The 16927-nt window shown below is 29.8% G+C and overlaps 1 protein-coding gene across 2 annotated transcripts in view; it reads left to right on the plus strand.

Moving 5' to 3' along the window:
- Positions 1 to 14814, plus strand: part of LOC134693434 (multifunctional procollagen lysine hydroxylase and glycosyltransferase LH3-like) — a 33505-nt gene extending 18691 nt beyond the window's left edge. For both annotated transcript variants that reach the window (XM_063554258.1, XM_063554259.1), the window contains 11 exons: positions 548 to 679; positions 2118 to 2239; positions 3269 to 3370; positions 5296 to 5421; positions 5990 to 6125; positions 6843 to 6956; positions 8021 to 8089; positions 9218 to 9322; positions 9924 to 10070; positions 11938 to 12066; positions 12642 to 14814. In XM_063554258.1, coding sequence (XP_063410328.1) covers positions 548 to 679; positions 2118 to 2239; positions 3269 to 3370; positions 5296 to 5421; positions 5990 to 6125; positions 6843 to 6956; positions 8021 to 8089; positions 9218 to 9322; positions 9924 to 10070; positions 11938 to 12066; positions 12642 to 12797 — 1338 coding nt within the window. In that variant the 3' untranslated portion in view covers positions 12798 to 14814. The remainder of the gene's footprint in view (positions 1 to 547; positions 680 to 2117; positions 2240 to 3268; positions 3371 to 5295; positions 5422 to 5989; positions 6126 to 6842; positions 6957 to 8020; positions 8090 to 9217; positions 9323 to 9923; positions 10071 to 11937; positions 12067 to 12641) is intronic.
- The last annotated feature ends 2113 nt before the right edge of the window (positions 14815 to 16927 follow it).

The following is a 16927-nucleotide window of genomic DNA, read 5'->3' on the forward strand; positions in this document are numbered from 1 at the left end:
ACAGATGCATATTTTAACATATAATATCCTTTTCAGTGATGTCCAAAGCTAAATTTGTCAATTCAAAGCTTAAAACAAGCAAGACAATCTTTGAAGAGCTGATATAACTGAAAAGATATTAAATTATAGCCAAATTCAAACAAGGAATAAGAGCTATGCATAAGAGAGATATATTACCACCTTATATGTAAAAGTGGAAGACCTGTTATATTTCTAATTCATTTGCATTGACATGAATGTTATTACATGGAAAACTGGGGGAAAAAAATCAAAAAGATTGGAAAGAATTTTTATTTACACTTGTATGTATTCAAATTTGTTTACAATTACTTAATACAAGTACTTGTAAAATATTGCAGCACATTTCAAGAAATTTGACGTCAATTAAAAAATGCGTGATGTCATAAGGTTATTGGGAGACAAATCGAGGGTCTCATAATTTTTTGGATTGGTCAATCATCAAATTTCTCTAAACAAACTAAGTTTTATATGCCATCGTAGTTGTTTTACAAACAAATTGACTGACCAATTTACATTGATATTATAGGAAGATGAGTACCCTGATGTCCAGTTATCTATCTTTATTGATCAACCTACTCCATTCTTACCTGAGGCATTGGAGGATATTGTAAACCAGGATTATCCAAAGAAGAGAATCAATCTGTTCCTTCAGAATCAGGTAAGATAATCAATCTGTTCCTTCAGAATCAGGTAGGAGAATCAATCTGTTCCTTCAGAATCAGGTAAGAAAATCAATCTGTTCCTTCAGAATCAGGTAAGATAATCAATCTGTTCCTTCAGAATCAGGTAAGAAAATCAATCTGTTCCTTCAGAATCAGGTAAGATAATCAATCTGTTCCTTCAGAATCAGGTAAGATAATCATCAATCTGTTCCTTCAGAATCAGGTAAGATAATCAATCTGTTCCTTCAGAATCAGGTAAGATAATTTATCTGTTCCTTCAGAATCAGGTAAGATAATCATCAATCTGTTCCTTCAGAATCAGGTAAGATAATCAATCTGTTCCTTCAGAATCAGGTAAGAAAATCAATCTGTTCCTTTAGAATCAGGTAAGATAATCAATCTGTTCCTTCAGAATCAGGTAAGATAATCATCAATCTGTTCCTTCAGAATCAGGTAAGATAATCTATCTGTTCCTTCAGAATCAGGTAAGATAATTAATCTGTTCCTTCAGAATCAGGTAAGATAATCATCAATCTGTTCCTTCAGAATCAGGTAAGATAATCAATCTGTTCCTTCAGAATCAGGTAAGAAAATCAATCTGTTCCTTCAGAATCAGGTAAGAGAATCAATCTGTTCCTTCAGAATCAGGTAAGAGAATCAATCTGTTCCTTCAGAATCAGGTAAGATAATCATCAATCTGTTCCTTCAGAATCAGGTAAGAAAATCAATCTGTTCCTTCAGAATCAGGTAAGATAATCAATCTGTTCCTTCAGAATCAGGTAAGATAATTAATCTGTTCCTTCAGAATCAGGTAAGATAATCATCAATCTGTTCCTTCAGAATCAGGTAAGATAATCAATCTGTTCTTTCAGAATCAGGTAAGATAATTAATCTGTTCCTTCAGAATCAGGTAAGATAATCAATCTGTTCCTTCAGAATCAGGTAAGATAATCATCAATCCAAAGCACAGAACGCAACAGTCAAGCCATTACAAATAAGCTTTGTTTACACAGCAAAACAGTCAATTCTGTTTCGTTTATTTTCTTCCGTTAATTAGCCTTTGTGATAAACAAGATGGGTGCATAGAAAAATGTCACATACTTTAACTTTTCCAACCAATTCTTTGAAATTAGAACTCTTCTACTGCGGCTGAATTATTCTTGATAGGTACCTCAACGTGACCTTTAGTTAAAATATGGTAGTGTCATATATCTGTTTACCTTTTACCTGCAATCAACATACTTCTTAGCAATTCATTCATCACCTGGTGTGATTATTTATTTATTCTTAATATCTGTGTGAACTTTTAATTTCATGTTATGTTAGCTAAACAGATATTTTTATGTATTCATATTTCTAAATGTCAAATAAATCTGCTTACAGTATATTAAGGTATAAAATGGTGAATTTTGAAAATCCTGATTCTATTTATAGGCTGAGTACCACAAGAAAGATGTTGTGTCTTTCTTAGAAACCTATGGTGATAATTATAAATCTGTGACAGTAGTTAATCCTGAGGACAACATGAATACCATAGCTGGCAGGAACTGGGCTCTGTAAGTCATCAAATTTTCTGTTTATTATTGTTGGTATCAAATGCAGTTTTAAAATAACAAGTTGCAAGATAATATAAGTTATATGGTTAGCTACTGCGCCCTACAGATCCATAGAGGGTTAGTAGAATTCAAAGGGGATGAGGCTGAAGGCTGAATCTCCTATGGATTTTATTCACCCTCTTTTGTCCATAGGGGGTGAGAAGCTATAAGGAATTTATTGCACGCTGGACTTTTTCTGGTGCGTTTTGTTGAAAAATAAACAAATGAGACACAAAAACATTAATAGATGACGTCACCATTAACAGTAGATGTGATGTCATGATCTCCCTATGAAATTTAATAATCATAGGGGGTCACCACATGACAACTTTAAACCAATTAAACTGTGATAAATTACCTGCAGGGCGATAAAGCAGCATATTAGAACTAAAAGGTACTTCAGAAGAGCAGGTCAACAATATCATTGAATAACCATATTTAAAAGACTGATGGACTAATGGACAAACTTAGAAATTGTGTTTTTGTATAGTCGATAAATGAGTGTTTTTCTATAGGGAGTCGAAGACGAAGTGTCACTATTTCTTTTCTGTCAATACTTGTTTAGAATATTTATGTGTCTTTAAAAACACCGCAAAGGAACTCCCTTGCACACAAAGGAGCACTAAGGACCTCAAAGAAGTTTTATAAGAGCATAAAGGACCTGATCATGAAATTCCTTTTCAAGCATAAAAAAAATATAATTCCTGAAAAAAAAATGTAAAAAAAAATTAATTTCAATAAAAATTGCAATTTTTATAATGTACGATAGTTGATGTATGTGTATTTTTAAATAGTCAAAATGCAACACAAAGGAGGTCCTTTGCGGTGTTTTTAGAGACCCTACTTTGCATGGTTGATGAATGTATGTTTTTTTTCTACAGGGAGATGTGTTTGAAAACAAAGTGTCAGTATTTCTTTTCTGTCAATACTTGTTTAGAATATTTATGTGTTACTTTGCATGGTTGATGAATGTATGTTTTTTTTCTACAGAGAGATGTGTTTGAAAACAAAGTGTCAGTATTTCTTTTCTGTTGATGGTCACGCTCATATTACAGAACCTACTTTGTTAAAAAGCTTGATAGAACAGAATAGGTAAATATATTTTTAAAACAGACTACAGTGCATACATACATTATTATAAGAAACAAGTAAATTATATATGACATCTATACTATTAAAGGAAGAGACGCCACTCCTCTGGAACCATACAAAATTGAAAACATGTGATATGATGTTTAAATGTAGTGTTTTGATCTTCCTAAATTTATCTTTGAAACAATTCAGAGAATGTTATTGATGGGGGTCCTATACGATTTGCTCAGTCGACATACTATCCGCAAAATTTTAAAAACTTTGTTTCAACCCTTGTTCAATTGTTCAGTGATTTCAGGGGCATCTCCAAGTTGATTTTATGTGACAAAGAAATAACAAGGAGCTTCAAGTCTTTAATATGAATGACTCTACTGTAAGATTACATTGGAGTTTATTAAATATTTTGTCATATTTTAATAAAAATTGTTAGTAGTCTGTATAAATCAAAAATATTTTTAAGATCAACAATTTTCTGAACTATAATATTAGTATAATAATATAATAAATACAATATTTTTTGAGTGCATTATATGATAACAACAATTAGAGTGGGGGGCCATATTAGCTGGGGACACAATTTCGCCGTTTTATGATTTTGAGGTGTAAACACTTCAAAGGATGGCTGAAATGGAAAAATATGCCGATAAATTATAATTTTATAACAAATATGATTATTTTTTAAACTTAAACAAAATTACGGCACTTACTGTAAAAGATCGAAAAACTGACAACGAATTTCAGTTGGATTCTGAATGAAAAACAGGATTTTCAAAGATTTTTTTTATTAGTAATTTTTTGACTGATTGGCCTAATTTTTTGTTTTTTACGCCTTTGAAATGTCTGCTGTTCATCTATAATGAAATTTATTTGATAAATATTATATAAAGCTGCAGTTATTTGGTTTTATATAGATGTGTAAATACGGAGAATATGTGTCCCCCATTGACAAAAGTTTCGGAAATTTCAAACACCATTTAATCTAACTTTACAGATGATTATTTTCAAACAAACATGTTTTCAAGCTTAGGAATGTTTTGCATTTGAAGTTATCTTCATGTAGAAATATCAGTATACTTCAAAAACATATAGACCTGAACAAAAACTGTAGAAAACATGGAAAGATGTTGCGAAAATGAGCACCCCACTCTACTCTATAAAGCGCTTCACATTTAAAAATAAATAAAATGCAAAAATACATAAAACATAGATTACAAAGCACTAACTTAAAAGAATCGAACAAGCAGACTTGGGGTCAATTACATTGGAATGTAATTAATTAAATTACACATTACATTGCAAAAATGATCAATTACACTAATCACACATTACACAGTTTTTGAAATGTAATTAATTAAATTACAATTACTTAACTAAAGTAATTAATCAAATTACACATTACATTTCATCAAAATATTTTTTAACAATATTCAGATATTATACATATTTATATAATTCATGTGTAAAATATTCAAGTAAACATAGATTAAGGGTTGCATTTGATAATAATTAGTAAATTCGGAAACAAGGATATAAAAATTTATAAGATACTTAAAAAAAATTAAAAAAAAGAAATGAAAAATGCATGTACCCTAAAATATACAAAACTGTATAAAAAATCTACAAGAAATCCTTAAAAGCAGTTTGAAATAAATGAGCCTTGATGTAACTAGGGAGCACACTAGTGTTTAAATGGCTTCAACTGAAATTTAAGATCGAATTCGACCAATATTTTAAATTTGGTATAGACAAGCCTTAGTGATCGCACTGGCTTCATGTTCCATACTGATTGTTTTTATCAAAGTACATTCTCATGTTTTTCACACAAGAAACGTCGCTTAACACTGTATACAAGGACAATATTTTTAGTAATCATTTATGTCTAATTTCTTTGGTCTTTAATTGTGAATAACTATTATATATTTCAGGACTGTGATTGCTCCAATGATATGCAGACCACAACAGTATTGGTCTAATTTCTGGGGATCTGTTAGCGACATTGGTTATTATGCCAGATCAGCTGATTACATGGATATAGTTGCATATAAAAAAGAGTAAAATAAATTATCAGTTGGAGAAACTGCAGTTTGTTTTAATGTTAAATTTTAAAGTAGTTTGTATTGGTGATTGTGGAGGCACATATCCTCATGAAGATAAATGGAATTACAAATTCAATTAAAGTTCGAAGTATATAAAAACAATAGTGAGGTCCATATAGTGTGGTTTAATCTAATTTTTGTGGGGACCAATTTTTGTGATGGAGGGGAAAAAATCATTTAAACGGAAACCAAAATGTGTTTCCAAAACTAAATTTGCTTAAAGCCCTTCAGAAAATGTGTATTTCATTGAGAACTTTTTAAAATTATTTATAATATCCACAAAGTTTAACACCACACACAGTTATAAAAATTAATCCAGGATATACTGGCAAATTTTGTAAAATGTTTTAAAGAGTACTTATAAGAATAATGGGTGATTGACTTTCCCTATTCTGGATTTGAGCTATTCAATTTCAGTTTTATGATGATTCCATGTAAATGTTTTATATATAAATGAATAATTTATGGTCTAGATTTGGACACTCAAGTTTAAGATTATTATATTATTATCTGTTAATTTCAGGGGCCTTTGGAATGTTCCCTACATGAACAGTGTTTATTTGGTCCATGGATCTCTGATGGGAAAACTAAAGGATGCCTTTACACGACAAACTGTTAGAGATGCTGACATGCATTTTGCTGAAAATCTTAGGGACAAGGTAAAACATTGAATTTTAAATGTTCAACATGTTCAAGTAGTACTCCTGTATATGTGGCTTGGGATATATAAAATATTTCACGAGATCTTAGTCCGTATTCAAGAAATCACTGTAATATCATGAAAATAATGTTAATGATGTCATGGTCATATGACAAAATTATATCCCTAATCAAATTGCAATGTGGGTATTTTGATGTTTAGTATTGAGTATTTCTATGTATTTTATAAGGATAACTCTATATTTTATCATGATTATATGGTATTTCTATGTATTTTATAAGGATAACTCTATATTTTATCATGATTATATGGTATTTCTATGTATTTTATAAGGATAACTATATTTTATCATGATTATATGGTATTTCTATGTATTTTATAAGGATAACTCTATATTTTATCATGATTATAATATGGTATTTCTATGTATTTTTATAAGGATAACTATATTTTATCATGATTATATGGTATTTCTATGTATTTTATAAGGATAACTCTATATTTTATCATGATTATATGGTATTTCTATGTATTTTATAAGGATAACTTTATTTTATCATGATTATATGGTATTTCTATGTATTTTAAAGAATATTTCTTATGTATTTTATAGGTTTTATTGGAGGCTTCTACATTGTATGTGTTATATAGGATGTTTCTTTGTGCTTTATCATGTTTTTTGTCATGTTTTTATGGTATTTCTATTTATTTTTAGGGTATATTCATGTATGTGACAAATACAAAGTATTTTGGCCACTTGGTGAACTTTGATGAATACCCAACAACACATTTACATAACGACATGTATGAGATTTTACGCAATCCTTATGTAAGTATGATTACTATCCAAATGTTGGCCTTTGACAAAATAATACGTTTGATTCTATATTGCTTTAACAGAATGTTGTCCATGATACTGTTCCTTAGACATATTAGAGTTGCTGAAAGCACATGCATATTAATATCTTTGTGTGGTTGGCTATATGTAATACATATTTGAGCATTAATCAGACAACATGTGTAAAAAAAAATATGGGGCGAGTTCTAAAAAACTCTCTTCAAAAACCTACCAAGTCCCAGTACTTATTTTCTGGAACACCAAAACATTTTTATTTTATCCATGAAAATTAAACTGTTTTTACTTTTGAATCTTCTTTTTTTTTTTTTTTTTTTAAGTTTTTATTTCATTCAGGCTTTTCCAGTTCCAACAGAGGTCGTAATATGTAAACTTAAAGCATGAACAGTAAAATAGGTTTTTGATTAAATCATGTATCCATTGTTTGTCTAGCTTTAATGTTTTGTAGTAACTCATCCATAACTATAAAGATATTTGGTCATTATAACCTGGAACAATTGATTGAAAAATGAGCCGTGTCGGATAGAAATCGACCTTATGCAATTCGACGTCAAACCGAGTAACGTTACGATAAAGTTTCACAAGTTTTCATACAGGTAGTTTCTGACGTTATAAGGTGTGAGCTTTTTACTTTTTAACACCTTGAAAGGTTCAAATATTTGGAGTTTGCGATTAAAAATTTCCAATGCAAACAAATTATTTAATTGATTAAATAAAAATAAAGGACCGATACAAAATAAAATTATTGCACGATAACGTTAATTTCACAACGTTGTCGTGAGATTCTGAAGTTAAATATATGTATCCGTCACAACTTTGAAATAACGAAACTTTTGAAAGAAGAAAGCTAGAGTTAAACGTTTTTTTGCATTCAAATTGTATGACTATAAGCAAAATTAATATGAACAAAACTCAAATTGAGATTTTTTTTGCATACGGTCGATTTCTATCCAACGCGGCTGAAATGATTTAAAATCTAAAAAAATTGAATTGTTTAAAATACTATGTGTTAACTGTAATAAATGTGATATATTTAGGACTGGGAGAAGAAGTACATACATCCCAATTATAACACCAGTTTAACAGAGAATGCTGATATAGCACAGGTTAGTCTGTCTACTTTATAGTTTGCTAATACATCCCAATTATAACACCAGTTTGGCAGAGAATGCTGATATAGCACAGGTTAGTCTGTCTACTTTATAGTTTGCTAATACATAGGTTGAAAAAACTTAATTTTCATCACACTTTTTTCAGATATTAGGGACGACATCAAAAGTTCAATGTAGGATAAAAAACTTAATTCACATAGTTTTTTCACTGACCCCCTCACCCCCTCTTAACTTAAATTAAGAAAAAATGATTTACCAATAGGGATATATGTAAAAATCAATTTTAGATATACAAAACTTGCAGAATTTTAACCTCCCACCCCCAAACTATTTGATTTAAGTTTTTTATCCTACATAGATCTTTTGATGTTTTCCCTTACTGAACAGAATATTGTTAGATTACATTACATGTATGTTTCATTATCATACATTATTTTGATTGGCTTACAGTAATCTTGAGTCATTCTGAAATTAACCTTCATTTCAAAATGAAATGTATCATTCATCATGACACAAGCTTCCACAATAAAGAGATCAGGGTTGAGTTCAATATATTTGTAGCAGCTAGTCTATAGCTACACATTCAATAGTCAAAATCTACGTAGCAGCTATGATATTGAACTCAACCCTGGTAAAATATTGAAAAAAAATTGATAGAAATCATTTTTTAATGATCCTTACATAAACATATAATTATAGTATTGAATGCTTCTTCTAGTAATTTAATAGGGTTGTAAAAGCGTTGATTGTGTCTACATTTTTAAAGTGAAACACTTCTGCACTTCACCCAAAATGTACATGTACTTTTGTCAATGCTAAATAAATTTACGAAAAGAAGCATTCAATTATTGAATCAACTTCACATTTGGTCACCAGTTTAGTAAACAATGATGAATTGTAACATGTGATTTATTTTAGTTTTGAAAAATAAACTATGTTGATTCAAATGAATTTCCTTAGATTATCCTGAATTCTTAGCAAATTAAATTTCAACCAATGTGAGTAAAATTGATAGGTAAATGAGTGTTTTGTTTAGGATTGTTTCAGATTATAAAACAAGATTTTTACAATTTTATTTTTCTTAACGTTTATATTTTCCTAAACTTTTTTTTTCTTTTTTAGCCATGTCCAGATGTTTTCTGGTTTCCAATTGTTTCAGAAATTTTCTGTGATCATTTAATTGAGGAGATGGAACATTTTGGACAATGGTCTGGTGGTAAAAATGAGGTAAATATTGACCAGTGGTCAGTTTGTTGTTTGGCTGCTGTCTGTTGGCTCTATATAGTTACTAGCAAACAAAATGATTTGAAAAGCAACCAAGCTTAACTTAATATTTAGGATTGTTTCACTGGTTTAAACCAATTAACAGGCACATTAAGGTGAATAAGGGAATTCATGGGCAATTAATTCCACCACAACTCATAGTGCAGTAATTTGAAGTGTGAGACATTATTTTGTGATGTCCCATCAATATTCCAACATCACGCTAATTAATATCAAAATAAAATTTGAATACTGTTAGTAAACTTTATGTGATGAAATTCAGGACAAAGGCAGTATACATGGATATAGGGAGATGTGGTATGAGTGCCAATGAGACAACACTCCATACAAGTAACAATTTATCCTTTCACATCCTTTCTATATGTACAAACATGTCTGGTTGCATAAAATACACAATCTCATTCTTCAAATAATTCTTAAATAATTTAATGTCTGCAAGCCTATTCTCATACACCATATGAACCACAATGATTAGAAGAATATTTCAAGATTCCATAGGTCTTTGGTTTAGACAGGATCCACATTGTATACTATCTGTTTTCAGGATTCCAGACTTGCCGGTGGCTATGAAAATGTACCCACAGTCGACATACACATGAACCAGATTGGGAATGAAGAGAACTGGTTACATTTCCTAAGGAAATATGTATTGCCATTGCAGCAGAAAGTGTTTTTGGGATATTTCCATGATGTAAGGCTTTATATTATTATTCTTGTTTATTACCTCCCTGGTTTTTATTAGTGGAAGAAGACGTCAAGTCTTCTGAAGACTTAAGGGGCCGACCCTTGTCATTGAGTCTCTGTATGCCGCATTCATTTCGTATATTACAATTTCAAAACAACTTAGATTCCTGACACCGATTTTTACACATGATTAGGCATCTGAATCATTTAATTTGTAAATTATGATTGTTAAACAATCACTATCGTAAATATGACCCTTTTATTTATGTAAATTATTAGATTTCATCTCATCCACATGAACGTTATTTGTTTACTTGTAACAGGATGTTTTAACTGTAGATATTTGTATTACGCATGCGTGAATTTGGTATCGGGACAACTCGCCCTGTTTACAAGTTCGCCCTTGAAGTTACGAATTTGCTATCCTGCAGACAAGAAGATTTTGTTTTTATATAAAAAATAAAAAGGATATATAAAGTGTTGTCTTTATTCATGGTTTTCCTTTGTCATGTGAATTAGATACCCTTCGTAACATACATTTCAGGGGTCTCCTCCCGTCCTCCCGTTTAGGAGAAAAAACTCCCGAGTATGAAATATTTCATGAATGACAATTTTCAGACGCCATATTTAATCATTTCTTACTACTGTACGGGTGTAATTGACACCTGTGTTAAATTTTACCTGAACATCAAAGAAGATGTATAATTATATGGCTTCACTTGACAGCTTGGGTGTCAAACATACTGGTAATCAACGATGTTTACCTCCGGCTAACTGCCGTTGTGTTATCAAAACGATGTGTATTGGGAATATTGAAATACTTTTTTGTTACTTCCCTTTGTTTTAGCCTGTTTTCAGTTATTTTGCTTTTAAAAATGTAAATTGTAAAAAGACTATAAATGATTAATATTTTAATCAAATAATCAAAAAATGATGTTAATTAAATGTATTTAAATGATTTTGGACAAATAAAAAAATTAAAATTTATAAATTATTTTAGCAATCTAGACCTCCTTTTAAGGATTACATTGAAGTTTATATTATAAATTTGTTTCCATGGTAGTTAACATACAATATGTGCAACTAGACTAATAAAAGGTCTAGTAGTCAGATTTATTTAAATTTAAATTTAAATGTGTAAAAGTTAGTTTATATTAGATTTTATTGTGTAAGCTAAGATATCCTCTTAATTTTACTGCCAAATTAAAGATTTTACCTAATTTTCATAGTCAACTGAACATAGAAAGAGATTGTACGGATGGGATATCCATGTACTTAAGACCTTTTCTTGTTTGAAGAAAAAAATACATTTTAACAATAATGGAACAAAGCAGCCTGGGTAAGTGGGGCTGCTTTTATGGTAATTCAAGTTACTTTTATTCACCTTCTTCCACTTCAGAGCTATCAGCTCTTTGATTGTTTCAAAGAGTAACTGCAACACAGCAGAGAGGTTGATATAAGTTAAAAAGGAAAATGATACTTTTTTTCAAAGCAAGATGACATGATACCAGAGTTCTGGTTGAAATACCTCCTGATTGCCGTTGAAACTTATTTGTAGTGTACTTGAGGACCCAATACCAAAGTTTTTTTAATAGAAATATTCTTTAACTGCTTTTTATTCATGAAGTTTCTAGGGCAAAAACTGTTTGGGATATAATTTTTTTATGTTTTTCCCCCTGATTCTGACCTGTAAAGATAAAGTTTCCCAGATGGGATATATACCGGTATATGAATCATTTAGTATGAATCCAAAAATTAGTGACTTATTTTAAAATCTCTTGCCAAATTTTCCCTATTTTACATTATGTGAATTTTTGGTTTTGTAATTATGATATGATGCGACTCGTTTAATCATTCTATTCTGTAACTTGTAGCCACCACACTCCATTATGAACTTTGTTGTACGATACAGACCAGACGAACAGCCATTGTTACGGCCACATCATGACTCATCAACTTTTACAATAAATATTGGATTAAATAATCCAGGCGTAGATTACACAGTAAGTACAGTTTATAAGACAACAACAAAAACAGATAAAAGATGTGAACTTTATGTCAACCAAACAATAAAATTAACAAATTTAAAATCTATAATGCAGCAGGGAACCAGACAGTTGTGGCCACAGGTGTCTGTACAAAATGTTAAGCTCTAAATCATTCCAATTGTATCAAAGGTTTATTTTCAACACCAAAATACAATAATCTGATTGTATTCTTCTTCCTAGCTAATCTTCCAGTTTATTCCATAAGCAAATTAACTTTCATATCACCATATATGAGAGACTTCACCATAAACTGTGAAACATTTAGTCACAGGAAACAACATATATAAATTTGATCAGATTTTGTTCATGAGTTTTTGAGGTAATGCACAGACACTGTTTAATGCACAGACACTGTTTTATAACCTAATATCACCAGATTTTTCCAAAGGAAATCCGATTAAAATTAGTCTACTGACTGAAAACTCGGTAAATGAAAAAATACTAGTAGATCATATCAAGTTTAAGGATTTCTTGATTTACATGACACAAACTTTGATATTTTATATATGAAACTATCTTTGATATTTTAGGGTGGTGGCTGTAGATTTATCAGGTACAACTGCAGCGTAACTGGTACAAGAAAAGGATGGATGCTGATGCACCCTGGGAGATTAACCCATTATCACGAGGGTTTGAAAACTTTATCGGGAACCAGATATATAATGATCTCCTTTGTGGATCCATAAAATATTCGTCACTGGTGAAGATTTTGGTGCTTTTTATTTTTTATAACATTTATCAGTTGATCGTTTGTTTGTATACATGCAGTATGTAATGAGATTTTGAATGTGCCATTCAGATTGTTTTGTGCTTCAATACTTGGAAATTTTTCATGATTTTTTTGTTGTAATATTTGCATTCACACCATATAAGCCTAAATATCCCTTCACCAAGTGTTTTTGGAAAACATAACTATTGATATGCAGTATGTAATTTCTGATGGATGAAAATATTCACACATGAAGTAGTCGTCATGTCAGGCCTCTTACTGTTTTGGCGATAAAAATAAAGCAGGATAAGGATTCTTGGTAAATGGTGTTAAGTGAATAAGTTACTATAAAATTTTGGTAACTGGGGACCAAGAATATAAATTTATAAATCAGCAATTATAAGGTTGCAGTACTTCACATAAAAATCTATGAACTAAGATAATATCAATGTTAATATGTGCTGCCTTAGCTATCTGTATATATAAAACTAAAAACTGTCTGTATTTGTTGGGTTTGTTAGCATATAACCAGCATACTTCACAAATATATTGCCTTTTGTTTTGTAGTTTCTCAAGAAAGTTTTGCAATGAAATGTTTTATGATTGTGTTTGACAATTTTAATGGTTTTAAGATTATATACATATACTGAACTTACTGAACTAGATTGTACATTTTGACCTCTGTATGTAATATTCAACATCTGTTCTTAAAAGGCCTTGTTGTACAAAGTTCAAATATTGGTTTATTAAGGGTTAAATTGAGGTTGAAAAACATGTTTTTGCTTGTAGAAAATTATTAATATTTTTTTTTAATTATGCAAATTGGTATTAATTTACATTTACCACATGTTTTTTCAGCCATTAATGTTAATAAAACAGTTGATTTTAATTTTGTCTCAATTGAAAATATTTATTTTGTCACAATTTAACATATGAGAAGGTCACAAATGAAAGCTAAAGTGTATTCAAACTATTTAGCGCAATGAGTGCAAATTTAAGGGCATCATTAACTTGGTAGCTTTATGCATGATGAATACATACTTTTTAAAGTTTGTTGTGATGTCGTAAGATGAAATGTGATATTGATGTGATTTTTTAAGATTGGTTTTTATTGATTGACATTTTATAACAAGAGATGAAACTTGAAATGTAAATTTTTACTCTACCATGTGGTTTAGATAATTGGTTATGTGTGTGATGATATACATGGGAGGTTTTATATAATAGCTTAACACAAAATTGTCTATGTCTTTCATATTGTTTTTGATGTTATATATGTATTGTAAATTTGTAGGTTGACTGTTCAAGATAGTTTGAATATTTTCTAGGGGTAGACAATTAGGGAGAAGCAATTTATCCAAGGTTGATTTTGGATATTTTTACTAGTATTTCAATACTGTTTAATTCCTATATTACAGGTATTATATTGAATATTGTTTTACCAATCAAGTTTCTATATAGAAACATATGTCTAATTGTTGAGTTGACAAACCGTTGTATTGTTAAATTTGGTTATATGCTGTACTGTACTAAATTTTAATTTTATAAACTAAATAACTGCTTTAAAATTAAGGTCAAAATGCCATCTGGGACAGTTGAAGCATGCAATTTAAGAACAAGGTTGACCATACATCCTTTAGGGACAAGGTTATCATATGCTCTTAATGAACGTTTAGTTTTACTGCTCATGCAAATGTTATTAATAATAGCTCTTTTAAATCATTTCTTCAAAAATATCCTTTGACTTGTTAAAATAAAACCCGATCATGAGAATTCCACCAAATTATTTGTAGATATCTGTATATAACAAATGTATATGAAGTTGATAGTATATATTTGGATACATTTTCTATTGAAGTAACCAAGGAATTATTGTGATATTAGTACAATTTGAAAACTATACTCTGTGCTTATGACACTTATATGAGTCTGGATTGGTTTAAAGAATATAGAAAAATATGTAAAATATTATAAGAAATAAAAGAATAATTAACCATATGCAGTGGCGTAGCTGGGTCATTTTTACGTGTACGCCCGAACCTTGGCGAGTGATATGATAATGAGATACCGTAATGATTCATGTCAGTTAAAAATCATTGATAGCAACATACTTTTGAATCTAAATGGTTTATTTGTTTTGGTTAAATTTTTTAATATGTTAACTTATGCATCGTGTTAAACTGGAAGCTAGCCTAATAGTCATTTGTTTTTGAGAAAACGTCCAAATCAAAGTTACTTTTAAATAAGTTTAAAGGGTGCAGTGACTGAGTGAGCATACAATCGACAAAAGCACCTTTGAATGAACACGAAAACAAATATTTCTAATTAGAGATGCAATATAAAAAAAAAATTGGAACACCTAGGATTTCTTCCCACAAAAAGTGAATCAATTTATCATTCCTTTGAAGGGATTTAAAAAAAATCTAAAATTTTCTTTTGATATTTTTTTCTTAATCTGGAATAATTCAAGACAATCTATGAAGGTTAATGAATTGAGCATGTAAAACAATTAATTGCTTAAAGAAGAGTCCGGCTATTTGTCTATTAGAAAGGAACAGAAAAATGAACGAAAACAAAATAATAAAAGGTTTCAAAATTTGAGCTTTAGACATTATTCAAAGAAAAAGCTTCTTCAACATTTTCATAAAATTCGATGAAGGTTCGACATATAGTTAATGTAAATGAGAAATAACAAAATGTAAGCCCACACTGCGACCACTTATAAATTGCAGAAAGATTTTGTCCTTAAAATATTGGAAAATAAAAGATATAATTGCATTATTATATTGCTCTAAATTCACATTCAGAACCTAAATATTGACGCCGCTTTGTCTCGCTTTTGGGACATAAATCACAGGCTCGACAAAAATATAAACAGCATATCGAATCTGAGCAGATAGTGAATTGCTTTAGATATATAAAAAAAAGTACGTAGAATTCATAGTAGATTGAGACTTTTACAAAAAATCGGACACTTATATTAAAGGATCAATTTGAGTAAATTAAGCCTCCTTTTTATTCAAAGATACAATCCATTGAAAAAAGAAGTACAAGGTTGATGTGCTTTTGACCAGTTTTTCTTATTCTATGTCGATTATTTGTTTTATTTCAAAATTCAAGTGTACGCCCGGGCGTTTTGACGTCAACGTAGCTACGCACATGATATGAATAGAAAATTATCTGCAAAATAATTAAAGAATAATAGAAATATGGATCATGAGAGGAGGAATAATTGGGTACTTAAATATTGAAACAAGAAAATAAAAAACAGTAAAAATTTAAGAATGAAGAAATAGACCGCCCTCCCTCCCCATCCAGACCCTTCAATACTTTTGATTTACTGTATGTCACTTCAGTTATCAGCACTTTCTTATATAGACTATTATCAAAATATCAACTTTGTTTACAATTTTTAAAATATGTTTAGCTAAGGGAAACAACTCCTAATTAGGACAATATAGTCCCTGCTTTATATTGCAAGCAATGGCAGAAGCATAGTTTATTGCTATAGATATGACAATCATTTTAACCTTATAAGTGCACCATACATTTAAGATATACTGCATAAGGGTGGTATGAAAATTCATAATAGCTTATCATTTGTAGTACAGTACACAGGCTATTTCCATAAGGTTTGCTTTAATAGATGTTGAAATATTATTATTGAGTTTAAACTTTTCCTTGAAAATTTTCTAAAACATTTTTTTAATCATGTCAAATCTTAAAAGGTGTATAATGTACATGTAGTTAGGCCCTGTAGGAAAAAAGGTTATCAAAACTATGTTTCATTATATTTCTGTTTGTTTAGTGTATCAAATACATGTTGTTTTATAATATATGGCACTTAAATGGAGTAAATTTTGCAATTTCTAGTCACACATATTTGAATGAATTGTTTGTATTATATTTTATAGATTTATTGAATCACAAAATTAAATATTTAATTTTCATGTTAAGATTAAATGATTAGCTTAAATTGAGCCATAGATGGAGTAAACATGTTATTTGAATGTTTTTTTATGCAATTTTTGTTGTTGTCTAAAATCTGATTATTTGAATTATTTGAATACTGACCTTATATTTCAATGATAATATCATTACAAGTTA

The sequence above is a fragment of the Mytilus trossulus genome, chromosome 12 (genome assembly GCF_036588685.1).
Source record: "Mytilus trossulus isolate FHL-02 chromosome 12, PNRI_Mtr1.1.1.hap1, whole genome shotgun sequence".
NCBI classification, from domain to species: Eukaryota; Metazoa; Mollusca; class Bivalvia; order Mytilida; family Mytilidae; genus Mytilus; species Mytilus trossulus.